This window comes from Zeugodacus cucurbitae, chromosome 4 (genome assembly GCF_028554725.1).
Source record: "Zeugodacus cucurbitae isolate PBARC_wt_2022May chromosome 4, idZeuCucr1.2, whole genome shotgun sequence".
In the NCBI taxonomy this organism is placed as follows: domain Eukaryota; kingdom Metazoa; phylum Arthropoda; class Insecta; order Diptera; family Tephritidae; genus Zeugodacus; species Zeugodacus cucurbitae.
The window spans coordinates 39259881-39282549 of NC_071669.1; the positions used below are offsets into that span (position 1 = coordinate 39259881).

General features: G+C 38.9%; 1 protein-coding gene across 5 annotated transcripts in view; it reads right to left on the minus strand.

The window, feature by feature from the left end:
• Positions 1–22669, minus strand: part of LOC105214398 (bifunctional heparan sulfate N-deacetylase/N-sulfotransferase) — a 190400-nt gene that overhangs the window by 2975 nt on the left and 164756 nt on the right. For all 5 annotated transcript variants that reach the window (XM_054228624.1, XM_054228623.1, XM_011187783.3 and 2 more), the window contains 2 exons: positions 12560–14429; positions 1396–1748 (listed from right to left, as the gene is read on the minus strand). In XM_054228624.1, the coding sequence (XP_054084599.1) occupies positions 1396–1748; positions 12560–14429 (2223 nt within the window). The remainder of the gene's footprint in view (positions 1–1395; positions 1749–12559; positions 14430–22669) is intronic.

The following is a 22669-nucleotide window of genomic DNA, read 5'->3' on the forward strand; positions in this document are numbered from 1 at the left end:
TATATGATTCTATGGTCATATTCCTTGGCATGGCTCATCAAAAACTGACTTGCGAACACTTTGAAACTCTCTAAACTAGTTCTCGACAGTTGTCATCTGAGAACATGAGCCACAGTATACTGAATCCAACTGCTTGTTGATCACATTGTACGATTTCCAAATGACAACAGATATACATAGTTACGTATTGATTTAAATGAATGGATGAATACAAACATTTCTATGTCCAAAAATATTATGCATTGTGCAAGCGAATAGTAGCAAAAGCCTCTTCAGAGGTTATAACATTATTAGATATAGAACTAAAAAGCGGCGTCACTATTTTGGACAGAAGCACATTTTTAGAATGCTTAAGAATCAAGTACAGGAGGAATTCCGATGGAGTTCAGTATTGTTGGTCATGCTACATTTTGCAAATACAAAATCATATACAAATCAAGTATTAATATGGAGCCCCCATGACATCCCTCGTAAGTCAGACATACAAATATAAACGCGCACGAAATGACAAGCTTTCATGCGCTTGCCACAGCCGACAGACACCAACAAGTGGTGTGAGTAGGAGTAAAAAGCAGAAAACACACATTAAAAAAGTAAAGTGGATCAGCAACTTGCAAACTGAATGGAGAACTTTAAAACTGGATGAAAGCAAGAGCTGCAGTTGGAGCTGTCACTGCAGGATGTCGGACATTGGCCGTTGTGTGATAACCAGCGCGCGGGCAGCACTGATAGCCGGAAAGTGCAGCGAGAAAAAGTTGCAAAATAAAAGGAAGAAGAGCCCAACATGCCGACCAGGCGTCACGTGTGCGCCTGGCGTACATACAAACACATACACATGGAGTGCAATTCCACACTTTTGTTTGCACGCCGCAAAAGTGCCGGTTGAGGTGACAGTGAAGCGTTGAGCTGGCAAAGCTTGCGAAACAAAAACGCAAAAGCAATTTAGGAAACAGTGAAATGCACTTTGCCTAAACCGCCACCGTTGCAGCAGCCGTAACGGCATTTTGCTGGCAAGCGATCAAGCATGCGAAATTGAGCAACAACAGCAAAAAAATCAAAAATAAACAGCCAAACCATTTAGATTTATTGAAGCATACACTCAGGCGCACGGGAGCCGTATGTAAATTCCACACAATCTCAATTGAATTTCGACATTCTGCACCGACCACCAACCAATTCGCAGCCTCGATGAGTGCTTCGCCAATATGCGTGCAGCTCGAGAGTGCAATTGCAACAACAAACGTCATTTTGCACTTCACTTGGCCACTCAACAATCGACGCGCATTCCAACATTTCGCACATGAATTGTTAGCCAATTGCGGACGCCCACGCACCCGCATTTACACAGCAGAAATACCTGCGAATCCACACACCACAAAATACAATAGTACTCACCGCTGCAGCAGCTTGGCGCTGCGCTCGTCCATCGACGGGTATTGGCGGCCCTTCGATTTGCCCAGACACTTATTGCGCTTCTCGCTGAGCACCTGACAGAAAAATCCCTTCTTCGCATCGAAACGCAAATGATTCGAATAGTCGAGTGTCGGTTGTATTTTGAGGAAGCGCTGTAAATCGTTCATCACATCTACTGGGTTGAGGCGCAACTGTTCGCCATCGATGATATGCAGTTGCTGGGCGGGATAGTAGGCCAACCAGTGCTCCAGGTGCTGGGCATATTTGCCGGGATTCAAGCAGCGATTACGCAAATCCTTTAGAGCTTTAGGCGCAGAGTCGCTGGCTGTGATTACCTGTTAAAAGAAAGATAAGTATGAGAGATGAATATGCACAGAGAGTTTTATGGGGCTTTTGTTTGTAAAGTTTAAACCAATTAATGCTATATTAGTATGAGAACGAGCTTTCATTTTTGTATATGTAAGGAAAATATATATATAAGTCTGGATTTTTCACGAAGCAATGATCAATGTCTTATTATTCCTTCCTTCCTATGGACACCAATTGAAAGTAAACTTTAATAAATCAATCTACAATCTACCAAAGTTAGATTTCAATAGTTACTTCCGGTTGAGGATACCCTCTAGACAAGAATGGAAAAAAAAACATAGTCGGGGATGAAGATACCAACTCAGTTTATACCGATGGGTCCAAAATGGACTACGGAGTAAGCGAAGGGGTATATTCCGATGATCTCAACTTTTCTCTCACTATCTGTCTACCAAACTCGGCTAGCATCTTCCAACTACTGAACTACTGGGCATAGAGAAGGCCTCTATTGACTAACTACGATAGGATACATAAAGCACCAATATTACACAGATAGCCAGACGGCAGACCTGTCCTTGTCGTTGTCAATGACTAATTCTAGCATAGCATATTTTCTAGATGAATCTAAGGAAGAGTTAATACCATACCTGCTAGGATCGATCAGGAGAGAGCTCAATTCACAATTTCAACGATTAGCTGAGAACAGATGAAAAATACAGAATACTTGGAATCCATCAGGCATCAGACCCTGGATGTCTACTAAAAGCATATCGGACATTTGTAGCCTCTCCATGTCACTCTCATAATACATGTTCAGGAAAGCAATGTTAGAATGTCATTTAACTTGCACTGCGTGTCTTTCCAGATTTTGTTTTAGGGCAATGTAACCAATCACATATCCAATTGTAAGAAGAAGATGAAGATTATTGGGAATCTCAAAGACTTTCTTATTAATGTAATGTAGACGTCAAGTTGTGAGTAGTAAGTGCAAAGATGTAAGTGTAGACTACTTTATAGCTCTCTCGGCATGTTGGAAAGGTGATGGAGCAGTGTTACAAAGTCAGGAAAAGCATCTCAAATCTCTTTAAGCGTTTTATTTATATTCCCGTAAGTTCACTAGGATGCTTGAAGGTGTGAAATTCAAGATTTTTTAACATTCTTAAAACGAATAAGCGCCTGAAGCCAAAAGAAGTGAAATGAGTGATCTGATATTTAGACAGACTTAAGTCCTGTTTGAGATAGTTGCAGGCAAAATCTTTATAACCAGATCTCTTTCTATGCTGTCATTTTGCATTCATGGCACATTATCCAGAAATATGAAATTATTTCTATCCTTCTTGGAATTTAACCAGATCTGGAGCGTTTAACCTCAAAATACCTATATTTGATATAAACAAAAAGTCAATTTACCGACTAAACGTATGCTGACCGTATACAAATTACCAAAGCCAGTAGTCAGACCACGTTGTCCGGAGCCACAAATGTATGAGCAAACCACTAATTGGCGTTAATTAAAATCAAAAATCAGAGAATATCTCCATGTTGTAAACTACACGCATATATATGTATATACATAATTACAATTATATTATACATATATGCACATACATACATATATGTTTGTACATACTACAACTATAGCCACTATTGTAAAATTTGTAAGTTGCAAGCATGAACTTAATAAATAGCAGCCACTTAATTTTGCATGCTGCACCTGTGTGTGTGTGGGTGTGTGTCCGTGTAACTGCATGTATATAAATTAGAAACGCACGAAACGGTAGTTTACATGGTCATTACCACAATTCCGATTAAATTGAAATATTTGCAACATTTTGCTTATCTCGTAATCAGATATTCAGCTTTTACTGATTGCGGTTCTGCGGTCACCATTGGTCACGGCGATTCCACTGGCTGATTACACACAGATACAGTACTCGCAATTGTGATTACTACACTAAATTGTGCTAACCGGCTTACATATGCTTACGGAAGACAGATGTATCTACAATTATCTATTAGTGTGTACATAATTATAATAATTTTTTGATATTGAATAACTTCAACTTCATTTTTGGTTAGCAGATAGAAAAGTATATTTTCAAACGATTTTTGACAGAAAAATGCATTGTTTAATTTAAAATCTAACAATAACTATTGTTTACACATGAATGCACAATAAGTTTCAAACAATTTTCGAAGTCAAATTTGGCTCAAAAGAGCTCATATGCATTTAAACGTTCATCATCATCATCATTATATATTTCGTGGCTTTTGAAATAAAAGAAAACAGAGAAAATTTAGCGTGTAAAATAGACACCGGCGAAGAGACAACATTTAAATAAGGCTGCGTACAAACAGAAATTCTATCAATGCGGAACCATCAAAAATGGAATATAAAAAAATATTCTTTAGTAAATTCAAATCTCTACAATAATGGAAATTAAATAATATTGGAATTTTAATTTTAACCCTTAGTGTGAGTTTTTTATTATATTATTAAACAAAGATTAACCAAGGTTTTCACTATAAGGAGAGAATCATAGAATCTTAACATTGTTGACATTGTAATAAATATAAAACTGACGTTGATGCTAAGGTCAAATGGTTCGAAGATACTTAACGACGATTTCGAGATGGTCAATGGTAATGTTATTCTATGATAGGCATCTTCACTGGTTAGGTTAGGGCAAGAGGTAGATCTCCGCAACTGCAGATAGTCTCATTTAGACAGCTTCGCCTGTCCTTTGCGGCACCCAAATACTCCTACTACTCTACACTATACTATACTATACTCCTCATGATTTTTCCCTGGAAACATATCCAAATTTTTTTAACATATTAGGACAGGCCGAAAAACTACAGAACGTCGAAAATCTTGGGAAAACTAACACCACGAATAAAAGAACAATGCACAGCAAACCATCAATTCTAGGAACTTTTGCACCACATCCTCGTCCAGAGGTTAAACTATATAAAAACAAGTAAGGAAGGGCTCAGTGTAACCGAACATTTTATACTCTCGCAATTTATTTATTTATATATATATATATTTGGCGTAGGAACCGCTTTAAGCGATTATAGCCGAATCCACCAGAGCGCGCCACTCATTCCTCCTTTTTGCTTTTTGGCGCCAACTGGAAACACCAAGTGAAGCCAGGTCACTTTGCACTTGGACTTTCCACCGGAGTGGAGGTCGTCCTCTTCCGCGGCTTCCTTCAGCGGGTACTGCATCGAATACTTTCAGAGCTGGAGTGTTTTCTTCCATCCGTACAACATGACCTAGCCAGCGTAGCCGCTGTCTTTTTATTCGCTGAACTATGTCAATGTCGTCGTATAAATCGTACAGCTCATCGTTCCATCGTCTGCGGTATTCGCCGTTGCCAATGTTCAGAGGACCATAAATCTTGCGCAAAACCTTTCTCTCGAAAACCCCAAGAGTCGTCTCATCGGATGTTGTCATCGTCCACGCTTCAGCGCCATACATCAGGACGGGAATAATGAGCGACTTATAGAGTTTGATTCTGGTTCGTCGAGAGAGGACTTTACTTTTCAATTGCCTACTCAGTCCAAAGTAGCACCTGTTGGCAAGAGTGATTCTGCGTTGGATTTCAAGGCTGACATTGTTGGTGTTGTTAATGCTGGTTCCCAGATAAACGAAATTATCTACAACTTCAAAGTTATGACTGTCAACAGTGACGTGGGAGCCAAGACGCGAGTGCGCTGACTGTTTGTTTGATGACAGGAGATATTTCGTCTTGTCCTCATTCACCACCAGACCCATACGCTTCGCTTCTTTATCTAGTCTGGAAAACGCAGAACAAAAGGGGGGTGTCTCATCCGAGGCTTTCGTAGATTTTTCATTGGGGGGTGTTTTTATGTGGTGGGTCCCAAGCCCTACGCACAACCGCACAAGCGGGCTTCGCCTTCTCACTTTAACTCGCCTCCAAACGGATGTCTGTTAGCTACCCAGGGGATACTTGGTCTAAAACCGGAAGTCGTGAGCTGCTTGAGTCATATGCAAAAGAGTCGTTCCTGGCCACTCCCAACTGAATGGCAATCAGAAACTTTCCTCACTTGCGTGAACTTCTACATATGACCCCATCCCCCAATTTATTTATTTGACTTTATTTATATTATATAATACACAATTTGACCCACATATTCGTCATATATATTGTATAAAGTCCATTGAAAGTTGGAAACCATAATATTAGACTAGAAGCGCCGAGGTCCTCGTTTTCGATATATAGGGCCTTAAAAACCTATGGTCCGATTTCGGCGATTTTTAGAATGGGGCTGCCACACTATTAACATAGTATTTGCGCAAAGTTCTGCACCGATATCTTCACTAGTACTTATTTTATGTATTGTAAAGTAAACGATTCAGATTGTCTTCAAAGTTCTGATATATAGGAAGTAGGCGTGCTTGTGAAGCGATTTGACCTATTTTCACAACATATCATTGGGATGTAAAGAAACTATTACAAACCAAGTTTCATTGAAATCGGTCGAGTAGTTCCTGAGATATGGTTTTTGACCCATAAGTGGGCGACGCCACGTCCATTTTCCATTTTGTAAAAAAATCTGAGTGCAGCTTTCATCTGCCATTTTTATGTGAAATTTAGCGTTTCTGACGTTTTTCGTTAGTGAGTTAACCCACTTTTAGTAATTTTCAACCTAACTTTTGTATGGGAGGTGGGCGTGGTTATGATCCGATTTCTTTCATTTTTGGACTGTACTAAGAAGTGGCTAATGATTTATATAGCTCTATTGGTCTGCGAGATATGTACAAAAAACTTATTAGGGGGCGGGGCCACGCCCACTTCCCCAAAAAAATTACATCCAAATATGCTCCTTTATAGTGCGATCCTTCATACCAAATTTTATTTCCATAGCTTTATTTATGGCTTAGTTATGGCACTTTATGTGTTTTCGGTTTTCGCCATTTTGTGGGCGTGGCAGTGGTCCGATTTTGCTCATTTTCGAAAGCGTCCTTCCTATGGTGCCAAGAAATAAGTGTGCCAAGTTTCATCAAGATATCTTAATTTTTACTCAAGTTACTGCTTGCACAGACGGACGGACAGACAGACATTCGGATTTGAACTCCACTCTTCACCCTGATCAATTTGGTATATAACCCTATATCTAACTCTTTTAGTTTTAGGTGTTACAAACAACCGTTATGTGAACAAAACTATAATACTCTCTTTAGCGACATTTGTTGCGAGAGTATAAAAAGAACGTAAAGTGTCACAAAAACATGTTTATGTGCTTTGATTTTCCAGCGAAAGGACATCGAAGAACTCGCAAGAGCTGTGATAATTGTCAGCAGCCAATTTGTGATGAACTTTCAATTATTTTACTGTTGTAATTATTCAGTATATTAGGTTGTCAAATATCTCCCTTTCGCCTTTTTGTCTTTTGAATTTCGCGGCTATGTATAAAGCGCTACAGAGCTCGTATCCGGCAATACTAAACATTTATGAAATGTCTTGACCTAACCTACAAAACGACGCAATGCATGATTAGTTTGGATATTGCGTTCAACAGTTATAGACGTGTAAACATGGAGTTCAATAACGTCGAAATTCGCGATATTTTAAAGTTTTCCTTCGTTAAAGAAAAATCGTCGTTAAAATGAATCGTCCCAAAGAGTGGCCACACCGGGATTGACGGCCAGGAAGGTTTTACTGCGTGTTTGCATCCACCATGAGCTGCTCCCATATGGCCAGAAGCTTAATTCTACCATCTACTGCCAACAACTGGACCGCAAGATAAACATCGACCAGAAGCGTCCTGATTTGGCCAACAGGAAGGGTGTAGTGTGCCACCAGGACAACGCCAGACCACACACTTCGTTGATGACTCGTCAGAAGTTACGGGAGCTCGGAAGGAAGGTTTTATTACATCCACCATATAGCCCGGACATTGCGCCAAGTGATTACCACCTGTCCATGGCGAACGGTCTTGGTGGTGTAAAGTTGAACTCAAAAAAGGCTTGTGAAAAGTGGCTGTCCGAGTTCTTCGCAAATAAGAAGGGGGGCTTCTACGAGGGGGGTATTATGAAATTGCCGTTTAGATGGAAACAGATTATCGAACAAAACGCCGCATATTTGAACTAAATCCGATCACTGTAACACTTTCTATAAAGCATTGAACAAAGAGCAAAAAAGCGGAAGGGTAATATTTGCCAACCTAATATAAAATACTATAATATAATTTACATTTTGAATAAAATTTAGTTGCATGCATTTACATATATAAAACTAGGTACACCGGTTGCTAATGTGGCGATGGCTGAAGTTTAAGCTAATTTAATAAAGTATTTAAAGTTAAAGTTAGGTTCACCCACAACTAGTTACCTTTCAAATTGAATAACAACGTTTTCGGGAACTTAAGGTGAACTATTATTTTGTTTTTAAGTTATTCATACTAATACATCGTGGTGGGGACACGGCTACCCGGTGATTAACCGGGTTATATAAAAATTTTAAAATTGAAAATAATACGAAAAAATACAAAAGCCTTAAAAATATTAATTTAATACTATTTTGAAGAATTTAAGCTTCTTATTTTAAACAAACTGAAAACAATATTAGTTGAACTAAATATTTAATATTTTCAATGAAAAATAGAGTTGCATTTTAATACACATACTGATACACTTTCATATTGAAATTCAATTGAAATTCTTAGAAGCAAACACTCAACTATGTATGTAATTGGCAATAAATGCGTAACAGCTAAAAGTCTAAAATTTTCCAAAGAATCTGTAAGAAGATAAGTGTTAAATGCTCGAATGCACCTAAATGTATGCAACGAATTTTCTATTGAATTTGAATTCTCAATTTGTAAGCGCACTCTTTACTCATCCACACACAGATACATATGTTGACATGTGTGGCCACAAATTGAGTTGATTAGGATTATTTCGATGCCACAAATGCGCTAGCAACAACAGCAAATCAAGAAAATATGGCAAGCAATGTGGGCGTGATAAATGAATGGGATGAGTGAGTGTGTGGTGACCGGAAAGAAATTGCGGCAACAACGACTAAAGAGTCGAGCGGAGAGCGCCTGGCGGTTGGCGAGGGGAAGTGCCATTGCTTGCATTGTGGTTGGAAATTGAAAAACTTTCAGACAATAAACCCGAAAATTGTGCAACACGTTGCATGAAAAGCGAAACACACACATAAAATGTGCTTTGGCGTGCAGAAACAGCAGGTGGCAACCACACACACATCCACACACTAGTACACATATGTATGTATGTGGTCTAGCAATCCCTTGCACGCAGTTGTGTGGCATGTCTGCAAGAATGTGCGAATTTGTACAAGGTGTGAATCGAGCAAGTCCATGCAATTGCGCCCCACTGACTGCGCACGCAAACACATCAGTCATTCTTGCTCAACTGCGTAATTCGCATTCCGTTAGCCCTGTTGGAAATGTTTTCCAAATTCCTAGGTCTGGATCGCAAAGCAGACCCTTACGTGTCGCCGAAGCGCAATGTCTAATCCGGCAAGTTCGCAGTCTTCCGATCGCTGGACAATGGAGGAGAACAAGACTTGTTGTTTCCATCTCGCCTTCCTCCAAACAGCTATACCAGTTTACGTCCGGCAGGATTCCCAGCCTCATTGGAAGTATACCTATTCCGTAGTGTCCACCATTGTGGCAAGTTGAATCTGTTTAAGTGCACTTAGTTCGACCGACCTCTTCTGCTCCACTTTGAACCAAAATGATTTCGCAACTGAGCAGGTTTTAGTTGTTAACCAGTGTGTACCGAGCACGCGAGAGACCCAGAGATCCAGTGCTAGAGCACCAGAGGGCAGCGGAGCCCACTCTTCTCCAGCTGCTTCTCCCCGCCACTCGGTGGAAAGTGAAGGACCCGCAATGAGTTCCAACACCTTTGATGAGAGACCCCACCTCTTCGCAATGAATAACAGTATAATGCAACCGATGCCTTCCTCATTCTCTCCTCAATGTTTGGATTTCAAGGCAGCTTATTGTCCAGGATGAGACCCAAGTACTTCACCTTGTACACGAACTGAGTAATGAAAAATTTGTATATGTCCAATAATAAACTCGAGCGACAGTGACCCGAAGTTAGTCCGCTTTCTTTCGGGGCATCAGTGAGAGCGCACTCACTCAAGCATTAAACTGATTTGTGGTTTTATTTGTGTCTTACTGCATGTCATCTGCATTTACTTTACACCCTAGTTCGGCACTGGAAATATGTGAAAAGCATATGCAAACAATAGTGACAACAGAAACAACAATAAAATTGCTACACTTAACAAATAGGATCTGAAATGTGGCAACACAGGAACTAACACGTTGCATGAGCTAACTGACAAATGCGGTTACACCGATGTGTGTGTGTGTGTGTAAGAGCAAATCGCATAACAATTTACTTGAAATGCACATAATTCGGTCATCTGTCGGAAAACCAGTTTGGAAAGATAATCCGAGCTTTAATGCAAACAGCGGTTGTTGTCCATAGCATGCACTTCTCTCTTTGTGTGTGTGTGAGACTTAAGTTGTGGCGACAGGTGGAGACGTTCTGTTAGGGCGAATGTCAGGAATAAAGCACTCAAGTATTTATGTGGATAAGTGTGCTCATCCATATAAACATGGAAACAGGGTGCATCAAACAGGCAAATTATATTAAAGGATTAAATGTGGGCTTTACGAGTGCATTTAATGGTTCGAGACATGTGTGCTCTTTGATACCTTTTATGAGATGCAATACATTTAAGGTCTGTCCATAAGACAGCCTCACTCTTGAGCTACAACCTGCTGCCGATAGCTCTAGCTAGACTCCATTAGTTATGTCGAGATTGAATCAGCCGTTCTTCATACTGTAAATTTTGATTCTAGGTTTGATTTATAAATTTGCTTTGTTTATAAAATGTTTCATCGCATAATTTAACCTCTTCAGATCACGGTTAAATTATGGAATGATGAGCTGTATGTGTTGTTCGACGACATAGACATAGTACAGCGAATAACAAGACAGCGGCTACGCAGGCTGGGTCATGTTGTTCAAATGGACGAAAGTGCTCCAGCTCTGAAAGTTTTCGATGCAGTACCCGCTGGTGGAAGCCGAGGAAGGGGGAGACCTCCACTCCGATGGAAGGACCAGGTGGAGAAGGGCCTGTCTTCACTGGGTATTACCAATTGGCGCCAAACTACCAAAAGGAGAGTTATGTGGCGCGCTGTTGTGGACTCGTGTATAACCGCGTAAAGCGGTGTCTACGCCAGTCAAGAAGAAGAAGATCACGGTTTTTTCCCCAAAAAACCAATATGTTACTCGGGTGTTCCCGGAATCGCTGCTCGTAGTCAAGTGTTGTTACTTTTCAAAAATTCAAAATGGCTGACTAATATGGCGGACACATTTTAAAAATAAATTCTGAAAATAATTAAAATCCAAGTTTAAGGATCAATTTCAGTTGATTGGAGTTTCATATGTGTCTGTATTTTATTACTCTCATGGGAGCATTTAAAGTTATTTTAATAAATCACCCAAAATTTGCACTTCATGCTTGATTTATAAAATAGTGAAATAAATTAAACGAAATATCGCAATTGCTGCATTCATTCACCTTCTTAAGAACTTGCATACACCTGGTTGAAGACTGCTGCAGACCACAAGTTGGACATTATCGTTTACTCCGTCAGCATACGCATCCGTGCAATAATTCAAGTGGCATGTGGTTTGAGTCCACTTCAAGTCTTCGCACTGACGTTGGCAGACAGTCGATAGCACATCGTCGTCGCTGCTGTCCAGCGTATTCAGTGCAGTCTATTCATCACAACCACAAGCAGCAATAGCAGCCTGATGGAGTCGACAATGGTATTGTGGTAAGAAAATAGGATTTCGGAGTATATGTGTGGCTTATGATTTTCCTGAATTTTGACTGCATGTCGACTATGACTTACCTATGTATGTACATTTATATAACTAGTTCAGGAAATCTGCTGATTTATACATTTATTTATATGCGTATGAAAGCATATAAAACATATCTATTGTCTATATATATGTAAATATATGTGTGCGAGTATATGCGTAAAATAATAGGCAAATAACTTGAGAAACTTAATTGTATGATAAATCATGTGAAGCAAGTATTTAATTAAAGATGAAAGATCAAAAGCCAAGTAGTGACTTGTGTTGAAATCCGAATTTCTCAGAAAATTGTATGCAACTGTGTGGGTAATCAGCTGCCATTTATGTGGGCAATGTCCAATGGAGGCTCAGAATCTTTGTGGAAAGGGTGGGAGTTAGACAATAGTGTACGTTAAATAAACAAAACCGATCCTAGTCTGTAATAAAGCGGGACGGACACCAGCCATCACAGCAGACAAAAGCCGCTAATTGGGAGTGCTTATCGAAAATATATTTTGGAGAGCCGACCTCGAAAAGTTGTCACAAGTGAAGTTACTTTATCAGGTGAGGGCACTCATCAGTTTAGTTTAGTTTATAGTTCTGCGGTCTTTATTGAAAATTATTAATCAGTTTAGTATCTAATACGATTTAGCGTCTCGCAGATTATTGCAGATGCACCAAAATGTATAACAAAAGACTGAATATTTCAGAATACAGAAGCAATTGTATGCAGAACTCATAGCGATAAATTTCGAAAGAGGCAGAGATGTTTCTTTACTTGAGCGTAAGCAAACTTGAGAATTGATAACGACAGATGGAAGCTCAATAATTGTGTTTTTTGCTTATCGAAAAATGTATCAAACTAGATGGATTGCTGTCTCTCTTGACATATTTCATACACTCCGAGAAATCCAGAAAAGAGTACGTCAGATTCAAAAAAATACTCACCTGATAGAAGCTGTAGTTATTGGCGATCGCATCACCATGTGCGCGTTGATGCTGATACCAAGAGTAGGCCCGTTTCGCTGGGGAAATGAGAATCGAAACGATCTTGGCATGCGGTAAGAGAGCATGAGCACGTTTTGGCACCGCTTCACCATCGAAATAGGTCGCACTCTTCTCGAACATGTAACGCGTAGTGGTTGCCACGGTGGTGTTTGAGCTCACATCAGATGGGAAGAAGTCCATGTACCAGTCGAGGCCACGATAATAATTGTTGCCATTGAAGAATTGGATTTCTTCGTAAGTGTCGGGACTGGGTATGTTGCTAGTGATGCTTGAGTGCATAGAGAGGAATGTGTAGAGTGCAGTTGTACCAGTTTTCTGTGGACCAATCACTAGAAACTTTGGCAATGAATCACAGCTTTTCTTTTTCGACCAGATTTTCTTATGGCGTGGATCGTCGCAGGGATTTCCCCAAACGGGATCCACTTCTTCGGGATGTAGACGGAAATACATTTCCGCTAGTTGAATAGGCGGCGCTGAGCTGAGTTTCAGATTAGTCCAGCATTGCAGGAACTTTATCACCGATTGGAAAGTGTATAACGCCAACCGATCCGACCCATAGTTAGACATATGCGTCATGAAAATATTTATAGGATTATAGACTATAGTTTGGAAGAGTTCGCCACCCTGTATCGATTCGTCGAGTTTGTCACGCCCGCCTGGGTAGCGATCGATGTACATGGTGTGGGTGAAGAGGCCACAGGTTTGTCGTGGCAACACCATTATGTCGCGGTGTATGAAGCCACGTCTTAAGCGTGCAGGTCGCAAATGCGGGTACTCCTCTGTGGAGGTGACTTTCACATTCCAAATTTTCTTCCACGCTATGTAGAGTATTTCGTGCGCCGGATATACACCCGAATGGTGCGGTGATATTGAGTAGCCGGAGTCAGTGGGAATGTTATGTTCCTTGGCGAAGGCATAGTTCAGTTGCATCTCCGACATGAGCAAAGTCAGATTGTCATACAGATGTGGTTGCTGGTGCTTCCACATGTGCGAGAACCAATTGAATTCCTGCACATTGCGCAATAAATAGTCATCGCCTAAATTCTCCTCACGCTCCCCGTGATGATAGAACTTGCCGGAGAAACCCAAATTAAAACGGAAACCCGGCACCATTGAGGCAATAATACGCTGTGTGGCTATCAGCGCTTGCACGTCGTCTGGGCGCAATCGCGTGCCCCGCTCACCCACGAAAATATCGTCGATATCCACTAGTATCATGCGCTCAAGGCTTAAGCTGAGCTGACCGTGACTCAAGTACGACAGTGCGTCCAGGAATAGCAAGCGGTGCAGCCAGAAACGCAAATTGCTGCCAAAGAATACGCGCTGTATGCCGTCAAAGTGTCCATGATCTTGCAGCACAGTTGTCAGTGGCAATTGCACTTGCCCACCGTTGTCCGTTGGATAATCCTGCGTGTTACGCTGCGCCCATTCCACTGGTTCGTAGGTGGTGTGATTATGTTGGAAAACCGCCCAGTCGTCGCCGGGTAAAGCGCCCCAAGCCGTCTCGCCGGCGCGTGTCAGCCGCAACACTGGCGAGGCGGGATTGAGGCTGGCATCACGTAGCCGCAAATTCGTGTGTATGTAGAGCGGGAAACCGCGCAACTGTGCCGCCACCAAAGTCTCCTCGCTCGGACTGACGAAGCCCACTATGCCCACGGAGTATTCACGACAGTATTTGTCCAATAGCTCACGATTCCATTTGTCCATATTTAAGTATTTGTCAAGATTTTCGAAAACGATCACACCGTAGCGGCCTTTGTCGAGATTCGTTAACACTGGAAGACTTTTGCCAGCCACTTCGATTTTGTACCTGCAAAGAGAATATCGGAAAATTAGTTAGTTAGAGTTTGGTTAGCTAAGTGTTAAGCGATATGATTTAAAAAAAAAAATACATTCCTTTTACTGAATAGGTTCTTTAACATATAATTCATAATTCGACATATTAAAATAGGAATATTTGGAACCAAATTCACAAAAACAAAATCCAACTAAAATATTAAAATAATCTGTTTCTGCTCTCTCATAACGAGATAAACAGTAGAGTTTTACAATATTTTTGGCTTTTCGAACCTAAAGTTCTCTAAAATGAGGTAAACAGACCGGATCGCCCACTTCCAGTTGGGACAATACATATAGATCTTATAAAAAGAAAATTTAGGGAAATATTTAATGAATGGATCATGGCCGATCCTTGTCATTCTTTTCCTGTGCCAAGTCTTGTATCTACATAGGAAATGTTCTACAGTCATCTCCTCTTCTACTTCTTGACAGCTTCTGCAATAGTCATTGTATGGTATCCCCAATCGGCTGGCATGACCAGCAATCCGACAGCGTCCTTAAGTCGGTTCTTTTAAATTTTAATAAACGGCATGTGTGGCCGTTGCATTCAGGACACGTTTTCCTGCTTGTTGAGCAAGTCAAGGGTTGTTTTCGCCAAGACTCGGCTATGTATATGACGTATTTGTCGACAAGTGGTCAGAGGCATATATATTTCCTAATTATCGGCATTTATTTGTAAGGTGGTACCTAGTCGGGCTAGTTCATCCGCTTCACAATAGAAGATCACTGCGTCCTGCAACCCATTGCAGGTTTGTCGTGAAATAATCAGATAGTCCCATTAATGCCTCAAGACAGTCATTTACTATCTTCGATGAGCCAATTCCAATTCCAACCGGTAGTAAAGCATATTTTTAATACCACTGACTCTAATTAAGACAAATGCTTTAAATGTTTAATTACTGTCCTTATAAATATACATACCTATTGTGCCCATGTCGAACTAGTCCAACGGTCATCCATAACTGTGAATATTATTAAGCTCAAACTAAATATCGCCCAGCTTATGCTAGAGCCTTTGACCGGCAATGTTTTCTATTACGCATTTATACAATGAAATAGCACTGGATATCTGTCAACGGCAAAATAATACATACACACACACAGATGCAAGCACACAAATTACATTTTAAATACAGTTTACTATACGCTCCATTAGCTGCGTTGCATACTTGCAGGCGTGCGGATGAACTATTTGCATGCAGCTGTGCAGTATTTTCTAAGCCAGTGTGTGTGTGCGTATCCTGCGGAAGTACTCCTTTCAGTGCGCCCATAGCAGCAAAAACTATTGGCGATACACAAACACACACACACGCTTGTATTGTGAATAATTTAATCGGGCGACGCCGAATGCATGGAATCGCATTAACTGCGCCCTAAACTATGCCATTGAACGCAGAGGTACTCACAGCGCCATAAGCTACTGCACATTTTCATTATGTTCGGTGAACCTTTTGGGCCTATGCCCTGCAGTGTGGTGTGTGCGCATGTCATTTGGCGCTCGGTACTCGGTGTATGTAAGGGAAATCGCGGCGTTGCCACAGGCAGAATGCATGCCACGCAGGTCATTGCGGTCATTGTAGCGGTAAATACTGGTGTTGTTGTAAATGTTCGCTTTTTGTTGTAGTTGTTGTTGTTATCGATATTGTGTACGAGACGTGTGGCATCCGCTGACATGCCGACATGTGCACTTTTGCATAGTTTTAGGCGCGCAAAGCCTGTGAAATCGAATTAAATGCCTACTCATACACACACACATACACGTATGGAAATGGCATTTATATATATGCGAAATTTATAGTTTTTGTGCATCATATTTTAATAAACCTGTTTGGTACTTAATTACAATCCTATCGGCCGCATAAATTGAAAGCATACATTGGGGCGTGCATAACTCAAAAGCTCTCTCTATGTGTGCGTGCGTGTGTGCGAATGCGCGCTGCTCAATTTTTGTGCGGTTAAAAGCTTACAATATGCTAATAATATGCTATTTTGGCGCCACAACACAGCGCTTATGTCATTAAGCGCCTGAAAGCAGGCTTTAATTTTCTGCCCATAAGCCGCAATACATGCTTCGGTGTAAATTTGTCCACTTTAGCGAGTGTGTGCGCGTAAAAAACGAATTGTAACATGTGCCGCCGCAGTGCACAACTCCTGTTTGTCTATTTGTCTATGTCCCTACGTCCACATTGTCAACATTGCCGCTTTGCTTCCATTTTTTCCGTGAAAATATTTTTCCTTTTTTTCGCGCGCAAACTCTGAAATAAAAACACAACGCAATCTCAGGCTCTCCAGCGTTCGCTGAAAAAACTTCAATTAAAATACCGCAACATATGCCGGCAACAAAAAAGCCTAACACACCATAAAAAGTAAATTAAGAACTGAAGCGTGGCAAAAAATGCAATCACACCCATACACACACACACTCGAATACTCACGAACAAGCCGTGCGTGAAATAAATAAACAACACACATGCATACACAATCGCACCAAGCGAACAACACTTGCCGAAATCGAAAATCAGCGATGACAAAAATAGAAAAAGTGACTTGGCACACTGCATCAAAATAGTATGAGGCCATTTGTTTGGCAAAATTCATTGTAAATTTGTTACAACCCATTTTTTTTTAATTTCTCAAAAATCTACTCAAATTCTCATTAAGAGTCTTATTCAAAAAGTCTTTCAGTGAAAAACACCGATGAACAGTTTTATATTTCTATTAACATAGACTGATTAAAAAATAAGCTTTTAAAATTTTGCTATTTTGAAAACTGAAAGGTAAATTCATATCTGAATAAATTTTTTTGTATTTTGAACATTTTGATACTAAAATAATTTATATTAAACAAATTTTCTGGGAGAGATTTCACTATTAAGGTAGAGCTTTCAGTTCTGATTTCAGTATTATATATATCCTTTCAGTACTATATAACCTCTACTATATAAACAATAATGTATTTGTCGACTCAAAGTTCTTTCCTATTTCTCGTGCAAGGGAGATGTTATGTATAGAAGGAAATGATTTTCTCTTTCATATGGCAGCTAATCATTTAAGGCAGATGCTTCTTCTGCTACCAAGAGTTCTTAAAACGCATAATGATCGAGTTTTCAAGGTAGAAGCTTTGATCTATTAATACTGATATTCAGCAAATATTTCTTTTCAGCTACCTCTGGGGTAGGATTACAAGCAATTGGCAGTATATCACAAACAGACCGTACATATTTACTTTCTATGTTTAGTTTCCAATTATAATTAACAAAAAATCAAAAACTTCCTTATCACCCAATTTATTACTTTTATTGACACCATTGTCTACTGGGTCCGCTCCGTGTATGTATGTATGCACGAGAGTGTGAGTGCGTCTATATATTTCCACACGCTCAACCTGAGCCAGACACAATAGCTCGTGCCCATTACGCGGTTAGCGCCAATAAACGCACACTGTTGCCGTTACAGATTTTTCTTTTTCAATTTTTTTTGGTAAAAAAAATACGAAATTCCACTGTCCCATAAACATATTTTGTTGCTCTTCTTGTGGGCGCAGCTGTTGCAGAAATTGTCAAAAATGTAAATTTGTTGCCTCCACCACCTTCGTTTCGTCATTTAGCCGTTGGCCGCTGTGCCGCTAGCCAACAGCCTCCTGCCTGCCTGCCGCAGCTCTTTTCTGGCGGTTCTGGTAGTTCTACGCTCCACGACATTGTGCCCTAAATTGTTGTTATTGTTTTGCGAAAAATAGTGTTTATCCTTTGTTTTGTGTGTGTAAAATCGGGCAATTTTATCGAAAAGTTGCAAATGTGTGCGAAGAGCCTTTGCCCGTTGTTGGGCAAATAACAATAAAGCCGCGCTGGCAATATGCGTTGCTGAGGATATGTGCCAAGCGAGTGTATGGGTAAAAGGGGTTACCAGTAAGGTCGAAATCGTAAACTAAGAAATTTTTTAATAGCTTGAAGTGAATATGATAGTCACCATTATAAAGCATTTTAACGTTTAAGTGGCAAAGATTAACTCTTAAGAAGTTTCGCAAAATCTTCTCAAATTTTGTATAAGTCAGAAAAGTCGAATTTTAACCAGATTTCTTTAAGACTAATATACTTCATAAATAAGTTTAATATTTCTAACAATGGACGGGTATGATATTCTAGAATCAAGTCTAATGAAAATACATATAAGAAGGATATCACATCAAAGATGGAGTGCCAGTTCACGAATATCTCTAATATTCATATGCAGTATTTACAGATTTTTGTCGCACCTATTTAAGTAGTTCAGCAGGTATGATTCCATTTTCTAACTCGATTAATTTCTAGTAACATTAAATCTCTAATATCCCACACTGCAACATTATTATATATCTCAGACATTATTATATCGGGTGATCCAAGTAGAGGTACTTACCAATCCAAGGAGGATACAGTGAAAACGATCTAGCTTCGATTCAGGCCTTGGAGCAAAACATCACTCGTCAGTTACCAGTCGAAATGCTCGCAGGAATCATCGAAAATTGGACTCAAGGGATGTACCATCTGAGACGTAGCCGCATTTACATTTAAAAATGATAATCTTTCAAAAATAAATGCCAGAGAATGTTCTTTCTATCATTCGAAGATAAACATTAAATTTGAAATTTCTGTGTTTTCTTCTTTACAAAAGTGGGGAACCTCTAAATGGATCACACTTTATAGATCACATGTCATTTAATACTATTGAAACACCCTTTATTTAGTTTTAAATACTTCTACATTTGTCAGCTTTGTTTTGAGTATACCTGAGGCATTTAAAGAGTGTTGCGATTCAACAAATTGCACGTGCTTTTCAGCTTTAGACTACTTGTACTCGTACTATTTGTATGGATACATGTTGTGGAGTACGAATGTTGCCGCCGCGATGGGCTTATGTTGGCTTCGTAAAAGCAATTGTTACAAGCATCCGTATTGTATTTACATTTTTTTGAAAGCCGACAGCTTCGTTATTTTCTTCTCAATTAAACTCAACACTTTCCAATCAATTACCGATTTTAAACCCCAACTCGGTGATTAATATACGCTCGTTTTTTTTCAATAGTTTATCAATATTATCCTGAAATGGACGTTTTTAATTGCGTGACTCTTACTTAACAGACAGATAACTAGCGTTTTCCTTCCATTTGTGACGTACCCATTGATGCTATCCATGAAATACATGATGCTAAAAGTCTTAAGTCGACCAAGAATGGTTGAAACGTAAGATCAGGACTTCCCAAGTCAGCTATGAGTCGACCCTATCAACAGCTTTGACTCTTGGTACTTCAGAATTTACCTCTTTTAGAACTGGTTTGGACATGTTTGCTTTCAAGTTAGCTAAATTTTTATTAGTTGTTGCTGTTGCGGCAGAAAACATGCAAATAATTTTGAACATTGTGAAGCAATTGAAGTCACACTTGAGCGCTACAGGTGTTCTCCTGAACAAGAAAGAAAGAAAGGATAAAAAGTTTACAACAAAGATGATGCAACACACACAAACAACCCTCAAACAGAAGTGTCTAGAAGCAAAGTAAATTCGTAATTTCTTGGCACGAATGTAATTCAACGTTCAACAATGGCGCTGATGCAAAAATCTAATGAAGTTCGCGTCTGAAGTTAATGACTTTAAAATCGCCGCAGAGTTGTGAACATTAGCCAACGGCGGGATACCATTATTCATTCAGATCAGTAGCCATATGCCTCGGGACAGACCGCGATAAAGCGCTTGTTGCAACTGTTGCAAGTGTTGCAAGTGTCGCCAATTCAACAATTTAAAAAGTTACTCGCATGAATTTGAATGAAGTTGGTACATAACTTCCTTAGCATTCTAAAGAGATTAGTATAGCTAATGGACGATCGGTTAATTATCACCAAAAATGTTCTCGAGTAAACACTTTTCCCTTTGCTAAATGTTAGTATAGTGTAATGCGTCTAGACCTTGGTACCTTATATAAATAAGGTCTCAAATTCCGAGAGTATAAAATGATACACCCACTCTTATCATTCCCCTACTTTCTAATATTTGCAAAACCAAATCTGATTTATTAACTACGAATTTATTGTTTTTGTGCATTGCAATGAATAACAATTTAAATTGAATTGTTTTGCGCTGAATGCTTTTCAGAATGCATTTCATAGAAGTCCATTTGTGCAGATAAATTAAACAGTCATTTTTTCCGGCCATTAAAGCAGCAATAATAATCCTCCCTTTTTTGGAGGCATTGAAGCACATCTATTTTGCTTAGCATTTATTAAAATGCTTATTACCGCTATGTGCTCATCCATTTGCATATTCCTAATTATTCATTTATTGTTTGCAGAGCTCGGCTCATTGTTTGTCAGCCGCAAACAGTTTGCAAAAAGCAACAACACAAATAAAAAAAATGAATAAAATATATATAAATACCAACACATACACAAAATACAATAAACGGAAATATTTTCAGGCGGAAATGTGATATTTCTCGTACAAAAAAAATCATAAAATCATATTTTTAATTGAAAGCAAAAAATTGAAAAAAAAAATATTTGAATTTTTAGATGAAAATTTTTTCATTCATTTTTTAGGTTTTTTAATGCCAAAATCAGATTATTCTTTTTATAAAATGAAAGCGGTATTATATTTAATTAGTCTAATTGGCATACAAAATTTTAAATATTCTTATACACTTGAAATTTAATATTGCAATTATTTTTTTTATTTACAGGGTCGCAAATTCAAGGAGAATTGTGAGCGGTGCACAGTGGTTGCGCCCATAGGACAAAATTCAAAAATTTCATAACAACATAAATTTGCGAAAAGTTACCAAATCGTCTCTAAAATGTCCAAGCTTCTTCATGGCAAACCGGTTTTTACTGCAAATCTGACGGGACATTCTAGAAATAGAATGCAAAGCGTGATCAACTGTTCAATTTTGCAGCGAAACTGCGATATGTTAGCTTTTTGTGAAAACAAAATTGAATTTCAAAGTGGTCAAACGTTTGCTAGAGAGGTCCGAATTTAATTATTTAAAATGAATTTTATTGTTGCAGGTATTTACTTTAATAAATTCATCTTGTGAAATTAATTTTATTGATTTATTATTTTTTGTGTATTTTTGATTGATTATACTTTTTTTGTGTATTTTTTAACGTAATTTTCATGTTTAAATAGACATTTAGTTATGTTACCCCACGATCCCCCCTTTATGAGTGTTATCAGTGTATTTGTCAATGTTTTAAGGTAATACAATTGTTAGGTGTAGCTGCCGATATTTGTCCATATGTTTATATTCGTGAATATATTTAAGCTGTCGTCTTACTGTTGCTCAAATTTGGTTTGGTAGAACAAATCATTAAAAACAAAAGCTACGCAGTAGAGATGAGAAAACTTAACATTTGTATTGGTTACATTTGCAAAACAATTATTGCTTATTGGACTAGATACAATCGTTGTAAGATTTCAATTGTTCAGTGGTTCCGCCATAGGCCAAAAATCAAAAAATCCATCCCTCGATTTTTTGACAAAATGTAATTGTCCAAACTTCTTATTTACAAACCGGGTTTTCCCAAAAATCTAACGGTACTTTCTAAAAATAGAGTTAAACGCATGAACAACCGGATTTTTTTTAAAGCACATCAGTTTTTTTTTTTTTTTAAAAGGACTTCCATTTGTTCTGGTAATTGTTCAGGTTAACGAATCAAGATTATTTTTAATGGCCTTTGAAGCTATTTATTTTATCTTGTGATTTGTATTTTTTGTGAAATTAGTGTTCAAACTCATTATAATTGGACTAAAAAAGCTTGGAAAGAAGGATAAACCATCTTTATTCCAATCTATGTACGGTTTACTAGAGGATGCATTATAAGTTTTTGTTCTAATTATAATGGCTGTTGAATGGCAGTGAAAGAATGAACTGTATTAAATTAGTTGATAATTTGCTTTTTTCCTACATGATTTGTTTATATGATATTATTCTTACAGGTTGAATGTGGGGGTTGGATGGGGGGAAACTATAACGACAAATCATGTTCAGCTTGTTTATCGCTTTCTTAAATGTTTTTACAAAGCCTTACTGAAAGTTTTTACGCTCCGACCATGACCATGAGAAGTATTTTTGCGCATGATTGCCATATAATGGCAATTACAGTTCTATGGGAGCTATACTATATATTTACAATAATTTTCTAGATTTTTGGTGAAAATTTCAAAGCGATATCTCAACGGGAAGTA